Here is a 24788-nt window from a genome sequence, read left to right as displayed (position 1 = left end):
AAATGCAACCATTCAATCAGTATTTTCTTATGACGTTATCACGTTAAGCTATCGTCAGTAAACCGACTTTACAGACAACCTCTTTTTAATCATTTTTTTGCTACTTTCATTATTAAAAATAACTATTTCTGTTAATTATTTTTGGTTTTGATTTTGCCGCTAATTTCGATAAATTTCCGATAAAAAGTATGGAAGACAATGATATGTTTCTAATTCGCTTAATAATTGAGACTGACTTTCTTACAAATAAAGGAATTCGCTCTCAAGATTTTGTATGGCGTATTATGTAATTCCAAGGATAATTGGGAAATGAATTGCGAATGGGAGGGCGAACTAAGTGTCATGAGAACAAAACATTACAAAACTTTCAATGCTTTAATGATCAGTTAAACACATTGCACAGATCCATAAGTAAAACACTCTCAGCTGGTTGTGAAAAAATGCTCAAAATTGAGATCACCTGATTCCAAAACTCCCGTTTATTTAACATGGCTGCATAAAAAGTTTAAAAATATACGTAAAGATTCAGTGATTTCTCAATAAAAAGCATTATTAGGCTAAGAAATAAAATAAAAATATTTGTTATTGTAAATTTTCCAAGTCAAAGTTATTATTGAAGTGAAAACTTCTCTAGAATCGTTGGGAGTTATTTGAGACACGATGAAACGAAAAAGCGACACTAAAAAGAGACATACATATAGATCTTATAGTATATGGCCTGCAAGAGAATGGAATAGCAACCGCGTGTGCTGTATTGCGTCCGTATTTTTATATTCGTAAATATTTTCATTTTTAAATATTTACCGCAATTATGGCGAAAAAATAATGCAGTAAAGTGTCGTGAATATCGGCAGAAAAAAAAGATATGTTGACAACATCGAAACCAAAGCATTTGTATCATATTTTAGCTATCATAAGCCACTCGTATCATTTGTTGAAATCTTTTAGTAAACACATAGATAAGATCACGCTTCAAGCCAATAAAGTTCTGGGTTTCATAACAAGGACCAGCAAAGATTTCACCAATCCGCACACGCTGATATCTCTCTTCAACACTCTCGTACGACCGATCCTGGAATACGGATCTGTCATATGGTCTCCATATACAGATTACCAGATCAAACGCATCGAGTCAGTCCAAAGGAAGTTCTGCAGGACTTTAGCCCACCGGTATAAGCCTCAAGGCTGCACCTCAACTGATGACATCTACATTCATTACGGAATCGAGGAACTGCAAAGACGTCGACAGGTGACAGACTTAGTTTTCTTTTACAAAGTACTCAATGGCCTGATAGATGCTCCAGACGCAGCAGCCTGCTTTGAATTTGCGCCGGCTAACCTACATCTGAGGCGTCGTCGCCTATTAAAAACTGTCAAGTCAAGCAAAAATTACGTAATTGGTGGCCCACATAATCGTATTGCGAATCTAGTCAATACACTCAATAATGACGTGGAATTCTATGGCGGATCCATTGGTGCATTTGTTGCAGCTGTTAAACGGCACCTAACATAATTTGTTTGCTCAATTTATAAACATATTAGTCTTACTGTTATCTCAAACTAATAAATACCCCCTCTATATTATTATATTATTATAAATTATTCCCTTTTTTGAATAAATTAAATCTATGTAGTATATTGCCGTTTGGCGTTTGTATAATTAAAATAAATTGAAAACATTGAGGATGAATAATAATAAAATGAAGAAAATAAAATATGAACTTCATAGCAATATTATAATGAACCTATAACTATCCCGCTCCTAATGCTGATTTCGTCTCATTCTCTCTCAGTTTGTTTTACGGAAGGTTTCACTTCTATCGCGTCTAACCGTTAGACTGGTATTTTATTTTTAATTTTTTTTTCTATTATATTGAATGTTATCGCAAAAATTCTAATTTGGCGTAGCAACCCCGCCAATACGCTCAAGCAAAAAGACCAAGCACTAACACCATCCCATATTTGACTGTCTCACCCCAAGGGTGCCTGTCAAAAAAAGGAGGAAGAAGACATTTTTCACTTGAATATTTTTACAATAGTTTATTATTGATCCTTGCGTTCGCGAGAATTTCGATATCGATTTTTTCGATTTTCTACCTGTGGCCACTACTTTCATTTCCAAAAATCAGCTTGCCGGTTACCCGGTTCGCAATACATGTAGGCAATCAGTTTTGCGAATACCAAATAAATGGATACAAAAAGCAGTACCAACTAGACGTACATATGTTGGATACTGCAAATAATTTATTAAATTTAGTGAATTATAAAACATTAGAACTATAATATATCTTAAATGGGTGGCGCTAGAGCTCGTGGTCGTGGGCGAGGCCGAGGACGTGGTAGAGGCAAGAAGAAAGAGGTATACTATTTTACTTAAATATTTTTGGCATTTCACTACACTTGCACTTGTCAGACACTTGATGGCGCTGGAGCAACTCTAGCTACCACCAGTGCATTGGAGGATACAGAAAGCTCGAATCAACTGCCAGATGCCGTTGAAGATGTGACTATGCAAGATGTTGGTAAGGAGAATGATGCTGAATTACAAACACAGCAGCCTGCACAAACACAAAGCGAAGAAGTGCCAACGACAATAGTGACTGTTGCGGTGGCACCACCACCTATTATAGCTAGTGGAGTTGAAGAGTCAATACAGCAACCAACAGTTTTGCCACAAACTAGTAAGAGTTAAATTTTTTCATGCATATCAAACCCAGCACTAAATTCGTAACAATTTTTAGTTGACATGGAAGCCGATATCTCACAACTGGAAGCGCCCACATTCACCACCATTTCACGCGGACCTCCCGAGCCTATGTTGCGACTCAAGTGGGATCACAAAGTGAATTTGATTGGCGAAAAAGTGCTAAATCCCATGATACATTGTTGTGATCAATGCGACAAACCCATTTTATTGTATGGCCGCATGATACCCTGCAAGCACGTATTCTGTTTGAAATGTGCGCGTTCGGAACCCGTCAAAATTTGTCCGCGCTGCAATGATAAAGTGCTCCGTGTAGAACAATCTGGTTTGGGTACAGTTTTTATGTGTACACATGGCGGCAGCCGTTATGGCAATACCGGCTGCCGACGCACTTACCTTTCGCAGCGTGATCTACAAGCACACATTAACCATAGGCATATTACTCAACTGCCGGTGTTGTCACAGCCACAGCCACAAATAACGGCTGGTGCCATAAGTGGAGGTGGTAGTGAATTGAAGTCGTCCGATGTGAATATGGAAGCTGTATTCAAGAGCGTTAGCGGCAATGTACAACGAAAAGTGAGCACTGTTAACGTACTACCTTTTCAGTATTATCTTAATTAAAATTTATCACACATTTTTCACACGTAAGCTTTCCGAGTCGTCCGCTACTGCAACTACCATACAAACGCCATCTGCTTTGCTAACACAACGACGCGCTACTACCATCGGCAATATACCGCCACCAGGTTCTGTTAGTTCCACATCTACACAAGGTTCAACTCACTCGTCGCATTCCTCGCTAACGCAAGCCAATATCGCACGTATTAATACGGCCAATGAACAAAATTGCCATCAAGGCAAAGTGGCGCTACATCAAACGCTGAAGAAGACCCCAATAACGCAATCGCATCATCAACCACCCGAAAGTGTGGCCGACGCGTCTTATTATAGCAGCGTACTAAATTCATTTGGCAGCAACGATGTGGTGGAACAAACTACCGGTGGTAGTGGCAATATAACTTCGACTTCACAACCCGGTGGCACGACAACGCAAAGTGCATGGCAATCAAATCAGTACTATAGATGAATGTCAAATTTGAAAAGCGCGAAATGAGGTTGAAGCTGACGGTGGAACATCGCCTTAGTTGTAGTGTAAGAATTATAAATAAAACGCAAGGTAATCACCGTCATATTGGATATGGCAATCTTTTCCTATTGATATAATATTTTGAAAGCTGTAAAGAAACACATTAGAGCGTCCACTGGCACTTCATCTCACACCTTCCACGCTCTAATTTAATATATTTAAGTATAAAACTGGTTGATAAAAAAACTTGCATACTTCAAAGACTAAATAAATTTCAGCAATAACTTTAAGTGTCCGTTGGCCGAACTTTTAATATTTAATAATGCACCGGTAGACTTTTTCAAATATATATTACAATTAAAATCGGAATACTTATTAAATTGTATGTGTAGTGTCCATCTGTGTGTGTGTGTGTGTGTGTTCATTAAAAATGCGTTTATGGAAGCAGGAAAACATGGAAAATGTAGTTGTGTCAAAAACAATTTTTCTGCACAATTCGTAATTCTCTAAATACACTATTATGATTCATTGAAAACGTTCGGGTTCTAAAATGTAACAAATTGTACATTTCGCTGCGCTTTCACAATCGAGGCGTGTTACAACACTTAACTGTGGTTTATTGTTCAGCAATAACTTACTAAAATTTACTTTTTCTAACATTTAATCCATTTGTTCAATAAGAAACAGCCAAAAATTTAGGACTTTCAAGTAATTGAAAACAAAAAAAATTCTAATATCGATACACCCGTAACTCCCTAAGCATGTGTATGAGCAAAATATGGAGCGTTTGCAAAGAATTTTTGGGCTTTCTGTTTTACTTTCAAACACCATTTTAGTTTCCATTAAAAAGTATTATAGTAAAAATAATAATTACATATCACGGATGATCCTCTGTCTCATTACATTCAAGTTCTTATGTGTCGTAAGCAAATCGAAAGGGCAACCAAATACATGCATACAGATATCTTTATGTTGTGTTGACAAGTGCGCAAAATTAGCTTGTTTTCAAACTCGTCATTATAAATACATCTGTTTGATTTTTCTACTATAAAGTGTTTTAATGTATTCTTCGAAACAATATCGTTACGTTTTTTTTTTTTGCTTTCACAAGTAGAACCACTCTCTAACATATTCACATTTACCAACTGTATGAATGTACCTACGCTTAAGTGTGCATTCAGTTTGTAGTGCGTCTCTTGCATAAATATGTACACATAGGTATATCTATATATATGTATATAGATATTTATCAGTGTAAAACAAAATACCAAATTACGTTATAACGTCTAATAATTTACATTCCTACTGCTTAGATTCTCCACTCAGATCGATTAGCGCATCACCCATTGCTGCTGTCGCACCAGCAGTTGTATCACTTCTCGGCGGTGGTGCTGGCATTGGTATCGCTATCGTACTCATTGTACTGATCATACGTGGCTCTGCGCGTGCTGTCGTTATGGGTGATGACATATTACTGCTGCCATGCTGCGTTTGTCCCAGGAACGAGGGATTTATTAGTGCTTGTGCACTAACATGTTCTGGCGCGTGATCATGGTCATGTGTGTGACTATGGCTATGACCGTGACCGTGATGACCGTGACCGTGATGTTGGTGATGCTGATGCTGATGTTGATTGTGATGATGCTGGTGCTTATGATGATGTTGATGCCCTGTCATTGGTCCCCCACCGCTGGTAACGGTAGGGAACGATTTGGGTAATTGATTATGACGCGCAGCATCAGTGGTTTTTAAACGTTCACTCAAAGCCTTTAGCGCAATTTGCCTACCAAATACAGCATTTATTAAGTACAATAATTAGTTTTAATTTATTAAATGCAACGTTAAATACCTGCGTCGTTCGATATCATGCGCATCGGCACCAGGCATCTGTATGGAGACGGATGACAAACTACCTGCTAAGGAAGCTGAACGTGGCGGAGCTGGCGTCTTGACCACACCCAATTTCAAGCAACATATATAGATGGGATTCACCAAAATACTTATCACTGGTTGCATCACACTCGGGAAGAAGCTGGCAAATGTAAAGCTTTCGGAACTATCGCCCCGTCCGTTTGGGTGCCATTGATAGAAGCGCAAATAGATCCATGCCACAATTAGTCCCGATCCAAACATTGCAGGATATGTGCCATCCAATAGGTTGATTGCCCACGCAATAATTGACGCCACAAACACCGTTAAGGGCACATTTCTATATAAAATAATATATAAAACACACGCACAATTTTTTTAAGCATTTACCTGTTGGTTAGTTTTCCCCAACGTGTTTTGAAAATTAGATGATCTGGCATTATTTGACGCACTGCTACACAGATTCCGGCTACATAGCCCGCCAATCCATGGATGTGTACGTCAAAAAGTATGCTCGGATTATCGGTTACCACGAAGTAAAATAAGTAATATATGGTGGTTAGTATGGAAACGCCAAAATTGGTCAAAGCGAAAAACTTGAACATTTCGATTTGTCCCCATAGTGGTTCCAACATCTTGCCACATAGCCCCACAGTGATGACATCGACCAGCACTTCCCACCAATGCATTTCGATAAAACAAAATGTGAACGCCGTCCATATCCAGAATTCGGCATTTGGCAGAATCTTGCCAGGTGTCACGCTCAACAGCCGCACAGCAGTCTCCGAGTATGAGAGTAGGTAACCAAAGCCAGTGACCAAACAGATAAGCGTTATAACAGGCGACGTATTGTGCAGCAACGCTGAAAACTGTTGTTTTAGGTATTGAACGTTTCGGTGGTACGCCGACATGATTGTTTACTTTGTTAATACCACTTTTCTGCACCGAAAAATAAACTTTTTCAACACATTTAAAAGGAAATTATAACGAAAGAGTTGCTTCCTAAATAAGTATTGTATGTGATTTCTCAACAAAAAGTAATATTAAAACTTCTAAGTAGTTGCCAGATGCTTGGTTTTAGGGTAATCAATATTTATTTCAAATAAAAAGTGGTTGTCGGTTACTCGGCTCGAAGGCAGTCAATGCTTTGAAAACATAAAGGCACATATTCATAGCTAAAATAAAACTTGGTCTAAACTTGTTAAACTAAGGTTTAAGAAAAAATGTAGTTTATTTTAATGGTAGTCGTATTTATACCTGGTTTTGGGGATTCTGCTGTTTCCGTGGCACCGCAATCTTATGGCGGATTCTTATAGAACTCGACAAAAGAAAACGAAATGAATGAGTAAAATTTTTTGATATCTCGCTTAGTTTTCGAGATATTGAATAAAAAAAGGCTGGAATTTAGAATAATGTATATTGGGCAATTTTTGGCAAACTATTATGTCTTTATTAAGGGGTTACATCTAGTTAGAAGCCCTGAAAAATGAGGTTTTTAAAAAAATTTTCCTGAGAAAACTTCTGAATTAATTGTTTTAAGCCTTTGTACACATATTATGGTAACTTTGAATAATATTTAAAAAAATTTTATTTGCAAAAATAACAGTTTTTATAGCTGCTACAGCAGATTTCCAGGAACTCCTCCAAAAAAAGACGTTTTACGGTGACCACTATATCTCCGAAGTGGATTATCTGAAATGAAAAAACCTAACGGATTTGATTAAATTATTGTATATTCTTGTAATTAATCGAAGGAATAAGCAAAAAAAATTTATTGACAAAATGGCGGCTCCTCAAAAAAAAAAAAATCTATTTTTTGGAATAATTTTGGCCTTAAATTATGTATAAACAAAAAAATGTTTATCGGTTTTAAAAAAGCTTCGATTAAGTACTAGAAAATATAGTTCAGAAGCCGGTGTAAAAATTTCAGACTAACCGGTTTAGCCGTTTCCGAGAAATCGTGGTCACCGACTTTCAAAACACAGTTTTGAGAAAAACAAGGTTAAAGTTTTAAAAGCTAATTTAAAGTGCTCTGACGCGCCGTTACATTTATGCGTATAACTTCAAAAATAATCTTCGGAATGACTTGAAATTTTCATAGTGTTTACTTAAATATATGTACATTACAAAAATGAAATAAAAAAAATCGATTTTTTGAAAATTCTAACTAGATGTAATCCCTTAATGAAACTTGGTGGAGAAGTTAGTGAGGTGTTAAGGAACACTCTTTATAACTCCAAACTATTCGGGAAATAATAATTTCATAATTATTTGCCTTCAAAATGCCCTTGGAACTTCACACAAAGAAGCTTTGGAACTTTCGCCAACCCACGCGAAAAGAAGTTCTACGCAAAAATACTGTGGATTGCGTAGCCGGAGTTGGACTGATGAGGGTTATTTTTTTGAAGCGCGGCCGAAGGCCGCCCACGCGATAAGGAGTTCTACACATCTCGAAAACTAAACGAGATATCGAAAAATTTTACTCCTATATTTTGCCTTATCTCGCCGAATTCTTTCGAAGCTGAGGAAAAAATTATTATTATTATTTTTTTTAATTTAATATCTCAAAAACTAAGCGAGATATCAAAAAATTGTACTCTTTCATTTCGTTTTCTTTTGTCGAGTTCTATAAGAATCCGCCATTAAATTGCGGCGCCACGGAAACAGCAGTATTGCTCTGGTTTTGATATATAGAGACGGGTTTAAATTTAAACAAAACACAAATTATTATTATTTAGTTGATTTTAAGCAAATTAATATCAAAAGCAATTTACATCTGTGCACCTAAATTTTGAAACCTATTTTAGTTTTCAAGATATTGAAAAAGATTTTGATATAATAAACAATGAAGGAGTATTAAGACATGGAGTTAGATGACAATTCTTTTAATAAAGCAAAAAAACATATATAAAACAAAAATTATCAATAATCAACGCATATTTTGAGCCACTCTAAACTGGCACCTTGTTATACCGAAATTTAGTGATCTATGAAACTGCGGCTGGCGTAGTTGAATGAATTAGTGCTTGACTACCATTCGGAGAACGTAGGTTCGAATCCGTGAGAAACACAAAAATGAAGAAAAAGTTTTTTCTGATAAGAGGGGCTCTAATATCGATTGCCCCTCGGCAGCCAATCGCCCAATTATACACATATATATATATGCAACTGCGTACTTGAAATTTTTCTAAAAACTTGGATAAAAAAGTTTGAATCCAAAATGTAAAATTTTAAGTTATCTCTTTCCGGGGCGCTGGTATAAAATTTATACCACTTATTTAAATGTTTTTCCTGCATTTTATGCGCATTGGTATAATTCTTTTGCCACTTATACAGGTAAATTTAAGCTTATATTTTCTAAAAAAAAGTATAACAAGTGTTTGAAAGAGATAAATATATATGTTTTTTACGCGCAAAATGAGTAGAATATTGAAGTATTAAAGTGTTACTCAGAATTTATCATTCTTTGTAAATAAAAGCACGAACAGCATCGGTTTCCTACAATTTTAATAAAATAAAGTGTTAATGAATTAACCACTCAGCCAATGGAATAAAAATAATCAAAAGACTTAGTGTGGAAAGTGTTTAAAGTTCTTGGTACAAAATGTACACCACCGCGCGGTATATACGTATGTAAATGACAATGGCTAAAAAACTTAAGCAGGGTTCGAGATATACTATATTCGGGTAAAAAAGGAGATCTAGTCGAAAAAAAACTTGGAGAACGGGTCGTTCTCGGCTTAACTACTGATTTTGGGGGGAAACACCATAAAGTGTTTTTCGATAATTTTTTCACTTCGTTCAACTTGATTCTTGAACTGAAAAAGCAGTTGATAAATGGATGCGGAACAGTGCGAACCAATCGAAAATTTCTTCCTACCGATATTAGACCTGGTAAGCAATTAAAACGGGGCGACTATGATTGGCAAATTAGTAATTCTGGTTTACTCTTTATGAAGTAGATTGACAAAAGAGAGGTTACAGCTTTATCTAACTTTCATGATCCGAGTAAATTTGTAAAGGTACAACAAACCCAAAGAAATCGAAAAGCCTGAAATAATACACGACTATAATATGCACATGAATAAAGTTGACAAGTTAGGTCAGCTAAAGAAGTACTACGAACTGAACAGAGAAAGCCGCAAGTGGTGGCACCGAATATTTTTTCACTTTCTTGATATTGCAGTCGTGAATTCTTTTATTATTTCTAAAAGCATAGGGTACCACTTATCCCTTAAGGGGTTAGGGGTAGTCAGAGGCCCGAAAAAATGATGATTTTCACGAATTTTTTTTTGCTACTTAATTAATTTATTTAACAAAAATAAAAAACATAGCATAAAAACATCATGTTTTAACTTGACTGCACCAAAATTTCAAAAAAAAAAAATTAATAATAGCAAAAGTTATCGCTGTTTGTGTGAAGCCCGTTTCTCCAGAAGTCCCTTGCGGTGAACATCACAAGTCCTTGCAGATTTATCTAAAACCAATCGGACAAGAAAAATTAGTTTTATTAATAGATAATCTTGTGCCTGATCGAAGCTTTTTTTTTTCAAAATGAACAAACGGGCGGCCTCAGAAAATTTTTTCCAGATTTTAGAAAAAAAAACCAACAGTTAATTGTAAAAAAAAAATCGAAATTTTTGAAAAAAAAAAATCCTTCGATCAGGCACAAGTTTTTTATGTTTTTCAAAAGCTGTATAAATTTTATTGAAATCTACGTAGCGGTTTTTAAGTTACAGTGTTCACCAGTTTGAAAAACATAGTTTTGAGAAAAACGCATTTAAAGTTTTGCTATCTGCTCCGGAGCGGCCGAGCGCCCTTTGTTAATTGTTGAATAACTTGAAAAGTATTTGTCGGATTCACTTCAAATTTTTACACAATATTTTTAAAACATTATACTTTAAGAAAATGCAAAAAAAAAATCGATTGTTTGAAAATTCTGACTACCCCTAACCCCTTAAGGACTTCAAACTTGATTTGATTTCAATACTATGCAGTTCAGCCTCACCACCTACTCTTGGAACCAAAAATAAAAAGCAAGCTAGAGTCCGCATAAAGAAAAATAAACCCTATGTAGATCCAAGCCTACGATCCTCGTCATCTCACCAACCAATCAGAACAACCTCACGTAGATGTGCGTACTGCAGTACGACAAGCCACCAAAGAAGGACTCAGTGGATGTGCTCAAGTTGTAATGTGCCACTTTGCCTGAGCAAAACAAAAACTTGTTTCAATGAGTTTCATAAATAATCCTCGCACTCCATGCGCGATGGTATAAAAATCGTACCACATCCTTGTACAAAATCCTGCAAGGATAAGCATTTTTTTTTTACATTTTCTTCATTAAATGTCTCGAATAAATGAAATAAAAAAATCTTTGTGTTTAATTTTTAGCGATTTTTTTCAGTGCGCCGGAAAGAGTTATATGGTTTTTGTGTTGGTATGAACAAAATTTGTATAAAAAATTAAATAACAAGTAAATAAATAGTCAACACTTTGCAATAAATATGTCAGGCTACTCTTCTTAAGAGGAAAGGGGTATGCCAATAAATTATTAAATACATAAATTTTTTCGAAATTAACTTAACTTTCCTCTTCTGCTGTTCTGAAATTTCAAAGTTAACAGGAGAAGCAAAAATATTTGAATGTAAGTTTATAAATTTAAAATATAATATATCGTCACATGAAATCAAAAAAGCCCTAAGTTACATTTTAAAAATTTTACGGGAGAAGCAAAAAACCTTTTAAAATGAAAATGTTTTATTCACCGTCACCGTCACCGGCTTTTCGAATTTTGTTTATACCAACGTCATTATTGGTTGTTGGATTATAAAATTTTAAAGGAACATGTATAATGATACGGTGCATGAAAATCAACTAAAAAGTCGATTTTGAATTTTTTGTAACTTAGGGCTTTTTTGAATTCATATGACGATATATATATATAAATTTAAAATTAATATAAAATTTGCCAAATGACATTAGAATCTAATACATTTGTGTCAAAACTAACTCTTGCTAAAACTTAGTACTAAATTGACTACAAGAGTAAAGAAAAGGAACCCAATTCTATCGATTTAGTCCCAGCTTAACCAATCCTGCGTTTAAGGCGGGACTATGATTATGCGCCAAATTGTACTATTTTTATTAATACGATAAGGATTGAAATAAGTCCGAGTTGTTAAACTTAGAAAACTATAGAAAAAAACTGAAAATAAATATATGTATGAATATATTTTTACTTTTTCTGAGTAAAACTGGAGTCACATTATTTTCCATATATTTATTAAGTGAAGTAAAAAGTTTTGAATGTTTTTCCCTACATGTACTCGTATGTTGTGGATCATATCTCCCGATGTGTATATTGCATCGGGTCATAATCCACGGCGATTTAAAAGTGACATTGCACCCAAAAAAAGTATTATATTTTGATTTAAGGGGTTAGGTGCGTTTGAAAATTTCAAAAAAATCGATTTTTTTTTTTGTCTTAGTAAATAGTATAATATGTTTAAAATATTCTCCTAAAATTTCAAATTGATCCGAGTAAAATTCTACGAGATAGACCCTTCAGAAGTTCCGCCCATCAGGCCATGTCAGTGCAGCGTTTCGCAGGTATACGCGTTTATCTCAAAACTCGATTTTTTAAGTCGGTGGACACGATTTCTCGAAAAGTTATGAAGCGATTTTGTTCAAATTTTGCACACATCTTTGGAATAACATTATCAAGTTATTGAACGAAGGACTTTTTTTTTATTACAACTAATTTTTTCAAGCCAACACATGACGAAAATTTGACCAAAAAATGTGTTTTTTTGTTCCAAGTCTGTCAAAAATTCAAATTAAATTTTTTTTTTTCCTTCGTCCAGTAACGAGATTTATCCATGTACTAACGAAATAACCAATAATGAGTTATGCTGTCCACGGCAAGAGCATTTTTTTGTGAGACGTTAAGGGAGATGAGGTACCAACGGCTGAGTTTTCGGAATTTTTAAATAAAAATTTCACAAAATACTGTTTAAATATGTATCTTTGATATGCTGAATTGTTTAAATAAAATTTATGATTGTATATATTAAAAAAAATAGTAAAAATACCCTTTTTTTGAACCTCTGTAACCCACCTAACCCCTTAAGATAACTTAAAATGATTCATAAAATATGTTCACAGCCATGGTTATTATATTTTCGGGAAGTCTAGAAAGTGGCCCAAGGTCTAAACATTGGGCTGCCAAACAGCAAACGCACGTAACAATAAATCTGTTACTATCAGCATTAAATTTAAAAAATTCGAGTCTGTGAATATTTAACATTAGAACCCAATCAAGTTGGTATGAAGCAAGGCGCATTCATTCAAGGTGGTGGCGCTAGACCAACAACAAAATTTTGTACGTTTGAGAAAATGAATTTGCTTTGTTTCATTCTGGGCTGACAGCCATATGGACACGGCGAAAGAAAAATAGTAAATCAACTGATTTACCGATACCACCTTTAATAGATTCGCTCTGGTATGAAGGAATAAGTGTTTTTAAATTAACAAAATTTAATACCTTCTAGATTCTTTTTGAACTCAAATTCAACTACAACTACTAGCACTAATTAAAAAAAAAAAAAAAAAAAAAAAAAAAAAAAAAAAAAAAAAAAAAAAAAAAAAAAAAAAAAAAACATTTTCCTTTTCGCGTAGAACATTAATTTCGTAAGTCCTACCGTCGTTAGTTGTCAAAATACCAACAAATGTGATTCAAATTACAATCTTTAACCCTCCGTTGGACATCTTTTTTAAAACCTGCGGTTGGGCACCCACGTCTGGCCTTTTTTCGTTCTGTTCGAAGATGCTTTTTAAAAGGTTATATCCATAAAGTGATAGAAAATAATAGAGAAATGTTAAACTACGTCCAAAGTGGAATAAGTCTGGCCAGACCCGGATCCTCAACGGCGAGTTAAGACTACAACAAACAACAACTACAATAGTGGTGATTCGGTCATTCCCATGGCAGCCGGTTCTGCATTACCGGAATTATTCGGGTTTTTCCCGACGGAGGGCTGCCGCCCCAGTAAACTAGACCTGTCTAGTGTACCGTACCCCACTACAATAGTGGTATTTATGATTAGTTTCACAAAAGATTAACAATATTGTCGACCTAGAAACTATGCATTTTTTGCGGGAATAAAATTACCAAAATAGTCAAATAGACGTACAACTAAATAAATAATTCAGTTTATGCTCAAATTATGAGCAGCTTGAAAAATCACTTCTTACGATATAAAGAAATCCTGCGGTTTGTATATGCATATCAAAACACATTCCGTTAGATTTTACGATTTTTTTATTAAATTTTAAAATTTTTATTTTTCTTCATTTTATTACAACTTAATATTAAATGTCTAGCTTTTTTTATTATAACTTCATTTTCTTCTGTATAAATTAACTATGATGTAGACCTTAATATTATTGCATATTATTACATTAATTGATTGCCCTGACAGATCATCGCTCGACAACCACTACCAAATTATATGTGTTTGGGGAAAACATTTAAGGTGATGCGTGATCGAGTGCACAATTAATATAATAATCGGAATAATAAAAACCTTTAACATATGGAGTCTATTTAGTTTTTGTTGTTTTTTGAATGAAGTTGTGTATGTTACTGTTCTTGCACAATATTTAAGAGGTGGCAGCCACTTCTCATATAAATGGATTCGTTGCGGTTTCGCATATATAAAACAATATATTTAAAAATTTTAAAGAAACACCCTAAGGCGACCACAAAATTGGACGCTATTTGTAGTTAAAAAAAAATCATAATAATGATGAAAGATACTTCCTTCTTATATAGAAATGATGGATGTGTGCGATTTGTGTGGCGAGTAGAGGACCTGAAAAAAATGTTGAATTTCTCTTTCAACTGTCCGTACAGGAGTAGATCTTACATACAATTAAATCAAATGTATGGAACAAGTAATAGTACATATGTAGCAGTAGTCGTTGGGCTCAAAGCAAACCTACTACGAGTGAGTCACGTCTCATAAACATCAATTAGATAATATACAGCGCACCAACAACTTAAAACAGTAGAGTGCCCATGCCACCCATTTCAGATTGTTCCTTAACGAAGATCTCGAAGTATTGATAGATGATGGTTACAGCCAACAAAATACCGGTACCTGACCCAATGGCACCCAAAAAGTCAGCCATGACGGATAGCGCACCAATACAGAGACCACCAAACGCTGCCGCTGTTGGGATGTATCGGTTCAGTTCGTGGATCATAGAGTTTTCACGATGGCCACGCATAACCATATGTTGTTCTTTCAGTTGTTTGGCAACCTATTCAAAATAACAATGTTTAAATACATTCATTTTACTAAATTAATAGCAAACTTACATCCTTGGCTGAGCTGCCAGAAACATCAATCCACGTTTTTGAGAAGAAGGCACAGGAACCCAACATGAAGACAATGTATAGCAAAGCGTGTATCGGATCGGTTAAGATGTGTCCCACGCTCTCTGGTGGAGACAGATAGTAGCACAGACCGCCAATTGGATAGGAGCGAGCTGGACCGCCACCACCAACATCAGCCCAAACACCGAGCAGATTGATGAATACATTACCCTGGAACTTAACAGCCAACATTTGGGAGATGACGTACAAGTTGGAAACCAAAGCCGATTGCAAAATGATGGGAATATTCGAAGTATAAAACAGTTTGATCGGATAGCTGCTGTACTGGCCACGGTAACGAGCCGATTTGATGGGCAAATCCACGCGGAATCCTTGGAAGTATATAACAACAGCAAACACCAAGACTGTAGCTAACAAATTCATCAAGTTTGGCAAATTCTGGCGATAGAAAGCTTCACGAAGGGCGCGTACTTTGTCGTTGCGTGTTGCCATCAAGTGGAACAATGCAATCACAGCACCTTCAAACTCTGTGCCTCTGCCAGTTGTCACTGTTGTTGGTGAGAATGCTTTCCACACAATAGTCTCACAAATGTTAGTAGCAATGAAGAGGGAAATACCCGAGCCCAAGCCGTAACCCTTCTGCAGCAACTCATCAAGCAGCAGTACAATTAAACCAGCAGCAAACAATTGAATGATAATTAACAAACATACACCAGCTCCAATTTCCGAAGGATCACCGTACATGCCCGTCATCACGTATACGATAGCCTGACCAATCGTGATAACCATGCCGAAGAGTTTTTGCGCTCCATTAAACAATGCACGATCTTTGGGTGTATCGCCGACCTCAATGATTTTGGCACCTGCCAGCAGCTGCATAATCAGACCGGACGTCACAATTGGAGAAATACCAAGTTCCATAAGTGTGCCACGGTTCGAAGCCAAAATCACACGAATCCAGTAAAATGGATCAGCTGAGTCTGAGCTCATGATGCCGAAAAGCGGGATTTGGCAACAAACCAAGAAGATGAATAGTGTTATAGCTGTCCATAGCACCTTCTCTCTGAATTGAATCTGCGGTAAAAAGAAAGTATTAAGTTTTAAAATTGATCGCATACTGTTAAGAGATATAAATATATATATACATATGTAATTGTAAAATAAATATTAACTTTTGCACATCTCAAAAACATACATCAAACAAATCTAATAAACTGCTTTATACCTGCGATATTTAAGATTAACCTAGTTTTATAAAAACTCGTCTAATCAAACCTACGTAGGCAATCGCTATTTGGTAAGGTCATCTTCCTCTTACTCAACCATTGTGAAGTTTGACAATCTTTTTTGTACGTGTTTCTTTTTTACTACGTCGGCAAATGTGAAATTTGCTGGAGAAATCGTTCCCGAAGACCAAACGATGACGTGAATTCGGCATAGCCGAATGGCAAACAAATCTGCTGCTACACGTCGCGCACCAAATGTCAAAATCTGACACTTGTGGCAGTGGAATACAATTTCGTTTACACAAAGCAAACTGATTGTAGCAATCGGCTTTTCCAAATATTAAAATTAGCCCCAATACTTAATAGAGAAATTGATACTGGATCTTATTTTCTGTTTACCCTCTAAAATAGTTCCGTAATTAATTGATTGCTAATTTAGGCCCTTCAGCAAATCATTTCTAAGATTTATCAATTACATCAAATATGAAATACCTGCAAAATTATATGAATGCTGGTGTGGCTAATTGAAATTGAAAGAAGCTGGCATTATTCTTCAATTACCTTAATATTTATATTTTCATTCATGAAAAACTAATTTAGATAAAATATAATTCATACTCAATTCAGTGACAACTTACCTTTCGCTCCGGCTTTGCTATTTCTGGGAGTATACTGCAAAATGGTTTAATAACCTCGAGGAATTTTACTGAAAATCAGATAAAATCGAAATATTTAGGAATATATTGGTTTTGGATTCATAAAAATTGTTATTAAACATTTTAATTAGCTGTTGTATTAACACAACTCGACATTTTTAACTTCTTTTTACGAACACATTTATGAAATACACGAATTTGTATACGTAAGCAATTGTACAGCAGTATTTATCCCCTTTACTCTACCAGCAGTACGAGAAAGTTACCGAAAAAAAACCATGACACCGCACCTCTTACACCTTCACAATTTCTTTACTTCATTTTTCATTTCAATAACCAACTCTTGACCGGCGCAATTTAATATTCAACGATGCTTTTAGACGTATTTACTTACTTCCCATTGTGGCGGATTAATTCCGTGTATATTTAATTGAGTTAATGCGGTTTTTTCCGAAATTTCACAGAAGTTAAACTTTTCAATTTAAACACCAAACGGAGTAAACACACGTCCACACCAATCAAATTTCTCAAATTAATGAACGACCAACGAGCAACGAGCAACGGATGAACATGAAACGAAATCTACTGCTGTTCGCTGTTCATAATCGGCTTTTACCAACGGTGTTGTGGAGTGCTGTAAAAAAAGTGTAGCTGTGACACAAAAGGTATCTGCAAACACAAATTGGCCTAAGCTAAATATAAAAATTTGAACTAAAAACTGTTGTAAATCCCATTCCGAAATCAATCTTACAATAACTTGCACAAATAATATCAAAAAGTGCTATTTTTTAGTTAAATCAAGATTTTTCTCAACAAATAAATAAGTTCTGCAAATAAATACTTTATTACTGCTACCAACCAAAAGTACTAAAATTTGCTTGCAACCCTCTAATTCGAGTTGTCAAAGCATTCGGGTCAAGTGCGAATGAAGCTGTACTCTTTGCACTTATACTAGGCGCTATACGTTGAAGTTGTGTGAGCGATAAACAAATTTACACGTCTGACAACTTTTGTTCACGTGACCACTTATCAATGCTGCCAAAGCCACATGCACTTGTGACATTTTATACTGGAAAAAATTATTAAAATTATTAAATTATATAGGCATGTTTTGCAAATCGTACGATTGCAACTTAATGCGATTTACAAAACCTATTTCGGAGATTTCTTAACAAAAAATAAAAAAATTTGGCACGTAGTAATGACAAACGTTGAGTTTCTATTAGTTTATATATTAAATATTTATTAAAAAAATTTTTGCAAATTGTACGACTTGAAGTACATAAAGAATGGCTTACAATAGGTAACTTGGAACATTTGGTTAGCATATTTTTCTTCCAATCAATACAAAAAAAAGGTTTTAAAAACTATAACTGGCAATACTGCTGTTTCCGTGGCGCCGCAATTTAATGGCGGATTCTTATAGAACTCGACAAAAGAAAACGAAATGAAAGAGTAACATTTTTTTTATCTCGCTTAGTTTTCGAGATATTAAATAAAAAATAATAATATTAATAATTTTTTCTTCAGTTTCGATAGAATTCGGCGAGATAAGACAAAATATAGGAGTAAAATTTTTCGATATCCCGCGCTTCAAAAAAATAACCCTCATTAGTCCAACTCCGGCTACGCAATCCACAGTATTTTTATTCAATATCTCGAAAACTAAGCGAGATATCAACAAATTTTACTCATTCATTTCGTTTTCTTTTGTCGAGTTCTATAAGAATCCGCCATAAGATTGCTCGGTGATAAACGCTCGGAGTAGTGCGCGTTGTTACCATAGTTTGTGTTCGGCGTTTACCTATACCGGTGGACCCTTCTCCGTTTTTTGTAAATTTTGTCTATTTGTATTCTCTGCAAATGTTGTGAATTTATTTAGATACATATTCTTTCTCTCTCCCCCTCTCATTCTCTCTCGGGTGTCCCCCTCTTTCTTTGACTGCCTTGAAAGGTTCATTTCTGTTATGTGTACTACTACTATCACGCGCACTTTTTTCCGAATTGCGCCTTTTTTTATGGAAAGTGTAATTATAAATAACTTAAAAAGGTTTTTTACTTTACTACTAAAATTTTATTCTTTTATCTCTATTCTTAATTGGCTGATTTATGTATGGTTTCCTGCAGATAATTGTACTTCAATTTGCGCCATTTTATTTCGAACGTTAAGCAATGTTTGGTGCAATTTAAATATTACATACAAATTTTTATATATTGCAAATTAATTTAAGGTAGGTAGAAAGAGTTATTGCTATGTTCCCAGGCTAATTCTCGCACGTAATTCGCTTACTTACTCGTTTCGAAATACGTAATTCGCCTTATAAAATTTCGAGAGCCAAGCATCGCATTTGTAAGTTGCCTTGAGAATTAAGAAAAGATCGTTGTATTATCTAATTTACTATAAAAATTATAGTGCCCAGGAGATTACTAAATATCCCAATAATATCTGATAATTGGCTCTTAGTTTCTGTTTTTCTGGTAGTGACGCAACTTTTTCACCTTCTCGCCCTACATTTCTACGAGGGCTCTTCCGCCGGCCTGCTGCCATTTGGTGGCACTTTTTTATTGCAGGCATATGGAAGCTATAAATTAGTACAATCTTTGCAATAAAATAAAGTAAAATCTTGGTTTTGAAATACTTTCTTTCTCTATCTCCGATACTCACAACAAATAATAAGCATAAAATGCAAGGAACGAGAACAAAAGAAAGGTTTGCCCAAGGCTACGAAAGCGACGTGAAAATATTTCAATAATATGAATTCCGATATGATGACTTTAACGGATTAGGATTTTTCAATTAAATATATTTAATAAATAATAACAACGTATAAAAGCAATTTTCGATTTATGTGAATTTCCTTTCCACATAATAAAAATCGATAAAGTTCTTTCAGCCTTTGTTATCGCGATTGCATTAATCGATGTTACTACGAACAAAGTGCATTATTTTTTATAGCAGTTTGCATTTCCTCGTTGATTATTCTCAAGTATTTTGTTGTGCGAAATTAGATCCGTTAATTATTAAAAACATTTTAAACTATGAGCCTTGATGACGTGATTTACGTCATCTGCCTACTTAGCTGTATCGGAGCGGGGCAATATGTGAAGAAGATAAACGATGAGACACAACGAAAATTTATTAGCACCGGTCTCGGATTGTTGGTGGTGTTCATTGCTTCTGGCTTCCATGTACTGCATTGTATTACATCAACGGTCGTAGGAGCGCTGGCCGTTATCTACGTGCACCCAAGGTGAGATTAACCTTTGCACTTCAGTTTGGTATATGAATCTAGGAATTTTTCTACTACATTTAGTCAAGGCCATTTGGTTACATTTTGCATAATGTTTGGCTATCTAGTCTTCTTCCGTTTAGTACATTGGTTTGGACTGCCAAATTATCCTGGTCACACCAATATGATCCAAATGATATTAACGTTAAAGGTAGATATTCACATATGACCTCCGAACACTACTACTACTTTGTCTGTTATAATGTTTTTTTTGCGTCCTTTTAGGTGTCGGGAATTGCCTTTGAGAAGACGGCCGCCTGGAAAAAATTACGACAACGTGATAAAGAAATTGCCGAGAGGCAAAGCTCTGAAGGAGTTGCTTCCGGTGAGCAACTAGTAGAAATAACTGATTATGATGTGGAGTTGCAGAATATAGGATTTGTTGAGATATTCCACTACTGTTTTAACTACATTGGCGTCTTGACAGGTAAATACAAACATACGTAATAATATCGTCAACATTTTAAAGTATTAAAGATAAACACAAACAACGTAAGTTGTTGTTGTTATTTTTGTTATTGTAGCAGCATAAACATTCGAATATATAATATATCCGGCTCGTTCTGGTTACGTAGAACCGTTTGTAGTGGGAACGAAACGCATAAGTTTACATTGAGTGGTTTTAATTCTATAATAAATCATATGTTTTAGGTCCATACTACCGCTATCGCACATACCGCGATTACTTCGAGATGCCATTTAAAGACTATGCGCCTCATATTGCTGCTACCATAGATAAACTCAAATATGCTAGTTTATATTGCACACTTTATCTAGTCGCAAACTATTTGTGGCCTCTTGAGGTAAGCAATAGCTTATGCAATTACAATATTCTCATACAAAATGTTCACATAAACATTTCATTTAGTATGCTCTGAGCGATGAGTTCTATCAAGATCGTTCATTCTTATATCGACTTATGTACGTATGGCCGACGTTTTTTATCTTCCGTATGCGTATATATACCGGCCTAACCCTAAGTGAGTGCGTTTGCACAATGGCAGGTTTTGGCGCTTATCCGGATGAGGCGGATGCCACGAATGGTGAAGGTCCGCGAAAGCAGTATGCCCATTTGAAACGTGATGCGGATAAGCGTAGTTACAATTTTACTACTATTGTAAATACACGGGTACGTAGCGTAGAGACGTGTTGGACATTCCGCGAAGGTATGAAACACTGGAATATATGCATACAATATTGGTTGGCAGTGAATGTGTACAAATTATTCCCAAGTAAGAAGTATAGGTAAGATTTGTTGTTCGAATAATAGACGCATTACACTCTTCCAAACCCAAGGCGAATCTATTAAAGGTGGTATCGGCAAATCAGCTGATTTGTTTTTTTTTTCTTCCGCCGTGTCCATGTGGCTGCTAGCGCAGGATGAATCAAGGCGAAATAATTTTTTGTTTTCTACTTTTCCAATACTTTGCTTTGAAAACTCAAACGTACAAAATATTGTTGTTGGTCTAGTGCTACCACCTTTAATGAATGCGCCTTGACGTTCATATTAAAAGATCAATTTTTTTTAAATCATTTCAATATACAGTAGAAGCCCGATAAGTGCAATACCGATAACTGCAATTTCGCGGAAAGTACAATTCGATTTTGAGTTCATAGAAAACTCGAAAAGAGCAATAAAAAATTGCAATTTGGGGGCGTAAAAAAATTCTTGTTCGAAGAAATTTTTTACTTAATACGGCAATGTATTTGCGTTAATCACGCGCTAAGACACAGCTTTATAGCTATGCACATTTATGGTTCTCGCAATTATTGCGTCCAAAAACACTGTTCTCACGCTTTGTGATTTTTGATTTTTACAAATAACTGTAAAATTGTAGCGCTGATATCATAAAATATGGCATCGAATCGTTTGTGACATTCAACACGCGTTAGTTTCAAGCTGATTCTTGAGAGTAAAACAATCGTTCGGAGTTTGAATCATTTTTTTTTTGCTTTCATCAAATAAAATCATGGGAAAAGTGAAAAAGAATCTACATTTTCTTACATTGAAAGAAAGAGAAAAAGGCGTTAAACAACGGGACCTTGCATTCGAATACAAAGTTGATTGCGCAACGATTTGCCGAATAAAAAAACAATCCCGTTCATTAAAAGAAAATGCATACAATTCATTTTCACTTGGAAATAAACGGAAAACTTTGCGGTTTGGCAATCATCCAGAGTTCGAGAAGCGTTTAAAGCATTAAAAATATTAAAAATATTTGATGATTTTTCCATTTAAGGAAAAATTGACGGCGAAAATCGCTGAATAAGGATATGTAACATCACAAATATATAATGCTGATGAAACGGGGCTCTTTTGGAAACTTTTGCCAAATAAAACCTACGTTTCGAAAGATGAAAAGAGTGCTCCAGGCAACAAAGTTTCAAAAGATCGAATCAGTGTTCTTCGGCAAATCTATGAATCCGCGTTGTTTTAAAAATTTTCGTCTGCCGGTGAATTATGCTAGCAACAAGACTGCTTGGATGACGCGGGATATTTTTAAAAAGTGGTTCTTTGATAATTTTGTCGAAGAAGTGAAAAAATTCGCCAAAGAAAATGATGTTCCACCCAAAGCATTACTCTTGCTGGATCAAGCCGCATCTCATCCGCCCGAAGAAGAATTAGTTTGTGGTGAGATCGAAGTGATGTATTTTCCGGCCAATTGCACAGCGATTTTACAGCCAATGGATCAAGGTGTTATTCACTTGACAAAAATTCAATACAAAACATTGCTAATGGAAACCATAATTAGTAAAAAGATTCTTTATTACACGAACTATTGAAGAAAATTGATTTGAAAACCGCCGTGATCATGTTGAGCCAAGCATGGGGGAAATTGCTCCCTGAAACGATCGCTAAATGCTGGGAAAGCGTATTGGGTACAAGCCCAACAGTTGACGCGATTATTGAATCTAATCCAGACGATATGCCATTGGATATCGAAATTGACGACCCCTTCTTGTTGGAGGATTACAACGGTTAAATGAGATGGTCGAAAACTTTGTGGGTGAAGCAGACACAGATGAAATCCGCAATTGGGTTTTGGAATTAGGAATAGATGAAGGTGATAGTGAAGCCAATGAACCCGAAGATACTACTCAAGAAGAAACAACCGAAAAAGTCCAGCATGAATCGATTTTTGGCTGTGTCAATACAATTTTGAAATGGGGTGAACAGAACGATGTTCAATCAGATCGCTTGTTTGCATGATATCCGATCAAAAGCACTTGAAAACGCAATCGAAAATAACAAAGTTTTTCCAAAAAAAATTATTGAATTTTGGAGCACGCACTCATATGTCCTTCCGCATTGATCTCTTTGTATTAATTTCAATAAGTATGTGTTCATTTTTCTTGAATATCGACCTTTTGAGCTCATTAATTGCATTGAATAGAGTTAAAATATTTTTCCCTAGGTATTCCTCGATCCACAGGAGAAATTCGCAAAAGTGCAATTTTTCGCTAAGTGCAATCATTGCTGAAATTTTCCAATTGTACTTATCGGGCTTCTACTGTATATATATTATTTTTCTATTTCCTCAAAATCTATTCTCAATTTTGATTAGAAAAGTGTCGTACTCACCTGCACATATTTTTGTAGAACTATCGTCACGTTGCTTTGCTCGGCCTTTTGGCACGGTTTTCGTCCCGGTCACTATTTCTGTATAATGGGTGCACCGTTTTATGTGTCCCTGGAGGATATGTGGAACAAATTAGTGCGTAAGGATACTACCGGACTGCAGCGGCAAATTATCGATGTTATTTTCTGGATAGCGAAGTTCTTTGCATTCAGTTATCTTGGCATCGCATTCCTGCTAGCATCATTCGCTAATATATGGAAATTCTATAGCTCAGTGTATCACATTGGCTATATTGGCTGGTTTGTCATGATGGCATTGAGTGTATATTTAACCAAACAGAAGAAGGCAGCGGAAAAGCGACGACAGCGAAAGGAAAACGAGAAAAGTGTTGGTGATACAGAAAGAGAGCAACGGAAGAAAGTTGAATGAATCCAAATGGGCCTTAAGATGTTAGTCGAGTAAAATCAATAACATAAAAGTAATAATTACAAATATATATATGCATATATACGCTAGATTACTATATAGCATTATGCTGTTACAAAGATATTAACTCCAAAGAATACTAAATCAGCAGATATATATTATATATACATATATATGTATACAGCTTTGTTATATTGTAGGTTTGACAAGGCGAAAAGGTGTATCACCATACTAGGAAGCTACTAATTTTATACTAGTTACCAAGCTGATACAAATTTTATTAGATAATATACAATCATTTGCTAGAAATGTGTGATATATTATTTTATTAAGCTAAATACTGTTTATGATTTGAAATTCGCCATAATTTTTTGTAGTTGAATATAAATAAGTTTAATGGTTTTGTTTTTGTAGCATAATAAACATTCCCCACACATATTTGGAGAATGCTGCTGGAGAGATAGTTAGTAGTCGAATATAAATTCGGGTCGTTTCAGTGACGTATAACCAACTGTTGTGGGAATGAAATAAGTTGACTATTTT

The 24788-nt window shown here is 35.3% G+C and overlaps 4 protein-coding genes across 4 annotated transcripts; 2 read left to right on the top strand and 2 right to left on the bottom strand.

Annotated features, from left to right (window-relative positions):
• Positions 1-2177: 2177 nt before the first annotated feature.
• LOC129247653 (E3 ubiquitin-protein ligase Hakai) lies at positions 2178-4649 on the top strand. Its single transcript, XM_054886875.1, has 4 exons — positions 2178-2359; positions 2414-2681; positions 2742-3283; positions 3357-4649. Exons 1-4 carry the CDS (start codon positions 2294-2296, stop codon positions 3792-3794), a joined length of 1314 nt encoding a protein of 437 aa, XP_054742850.1. The 5' UTR covers positions 2178-2293; the 3' UTR covers positions 3795-4649.
• A 177-nt stretch (positions 4650-4826) lies between these two features.
• On the bottom strand, positions 4827-6707 carry LOC129247652 (transmembrane protein 115). Its single transcript, XM_054886874.1, has 3 exons — positions 6054-6707; positions 5644-6003; positions 4827-5577 (listed from the first exon to the last, which is right to left on the bottom strand). Exons 1-3 carry the CDS (start codon positions 6572-6574, stop codon positions 5097-5099), a joined length of 1362 nt encoding a protein of 453 aa, XP_054742849.1. The 5' UTR covers positions 6575-6707; the 3' UTR covers positions 4827-5096.
• A 7261-nt stretch (positions 6708-13968) lies between these two features.
• Positions 13969-17519, bottom strand: LOC129247650 (protein transport protein Sec61 subunit alpha). The gene is made up of 4 exons (XM_054886865.1): positions 17343-17519; positions 16931-16998; positions 15049-16140; positions 13969-14990 (listed from the first exon to the last, which is right to left on the bottom strand). The coding sequence occupies exons 1-4, from the start codon at positions 17347-17349 to the stop codon at positions 14727-14729; spliced, it is 1431 nt and encodes a 476-aa protein (XP_054742840.1). The 5' UTR covers positions 17350-17519; the 3' UTR covers positions 13969-14726.
• A 2360-nt stretch (positions 17520-19879) lies between these two features.
• Positions 19880-24776, top strand: LOC129248325 (lysophospholipid acyltransferase 7). The gene is made up of 6 exons (XM_054887822.1): positions 19880-20199; positions 20263-20389; positions 20464-20665; positions 20890-21041; positions 21107-21483; positions 23840-24776. The coding sequence occupies exons 1-6, from the start codon at positions 19988-19990 to the stop codon at positions 24246-24248; spliced, it is 1479 nt and encodes a 492-aa protein (XP_054743797.1). The 5' UTR covers positions 19880-19987; the 3' UTR covers positions 24249-24776.
• Positions 24777-24788: the final 12 nt, after the last annotated feature.

Source organism: Anastrepha obliqua, chromosome 5 (assembly GCF_027943255.1).
Source record: "Anastrepha obliqua isolate idAnaObli1 chromosome 5, idAnaObli1_1.0, whole genome shotgun sequence".
NCBI lineage: Eukaryota > Metazoa > Arthropoda > Insecta > Diptera > Tephritidae > Anastrepha > Anastrepha obliqua.
Note: the sequence above shows the minus strand (reverse complement) of the source record. Positions and strands in the feature narration are given on the sequence as shown.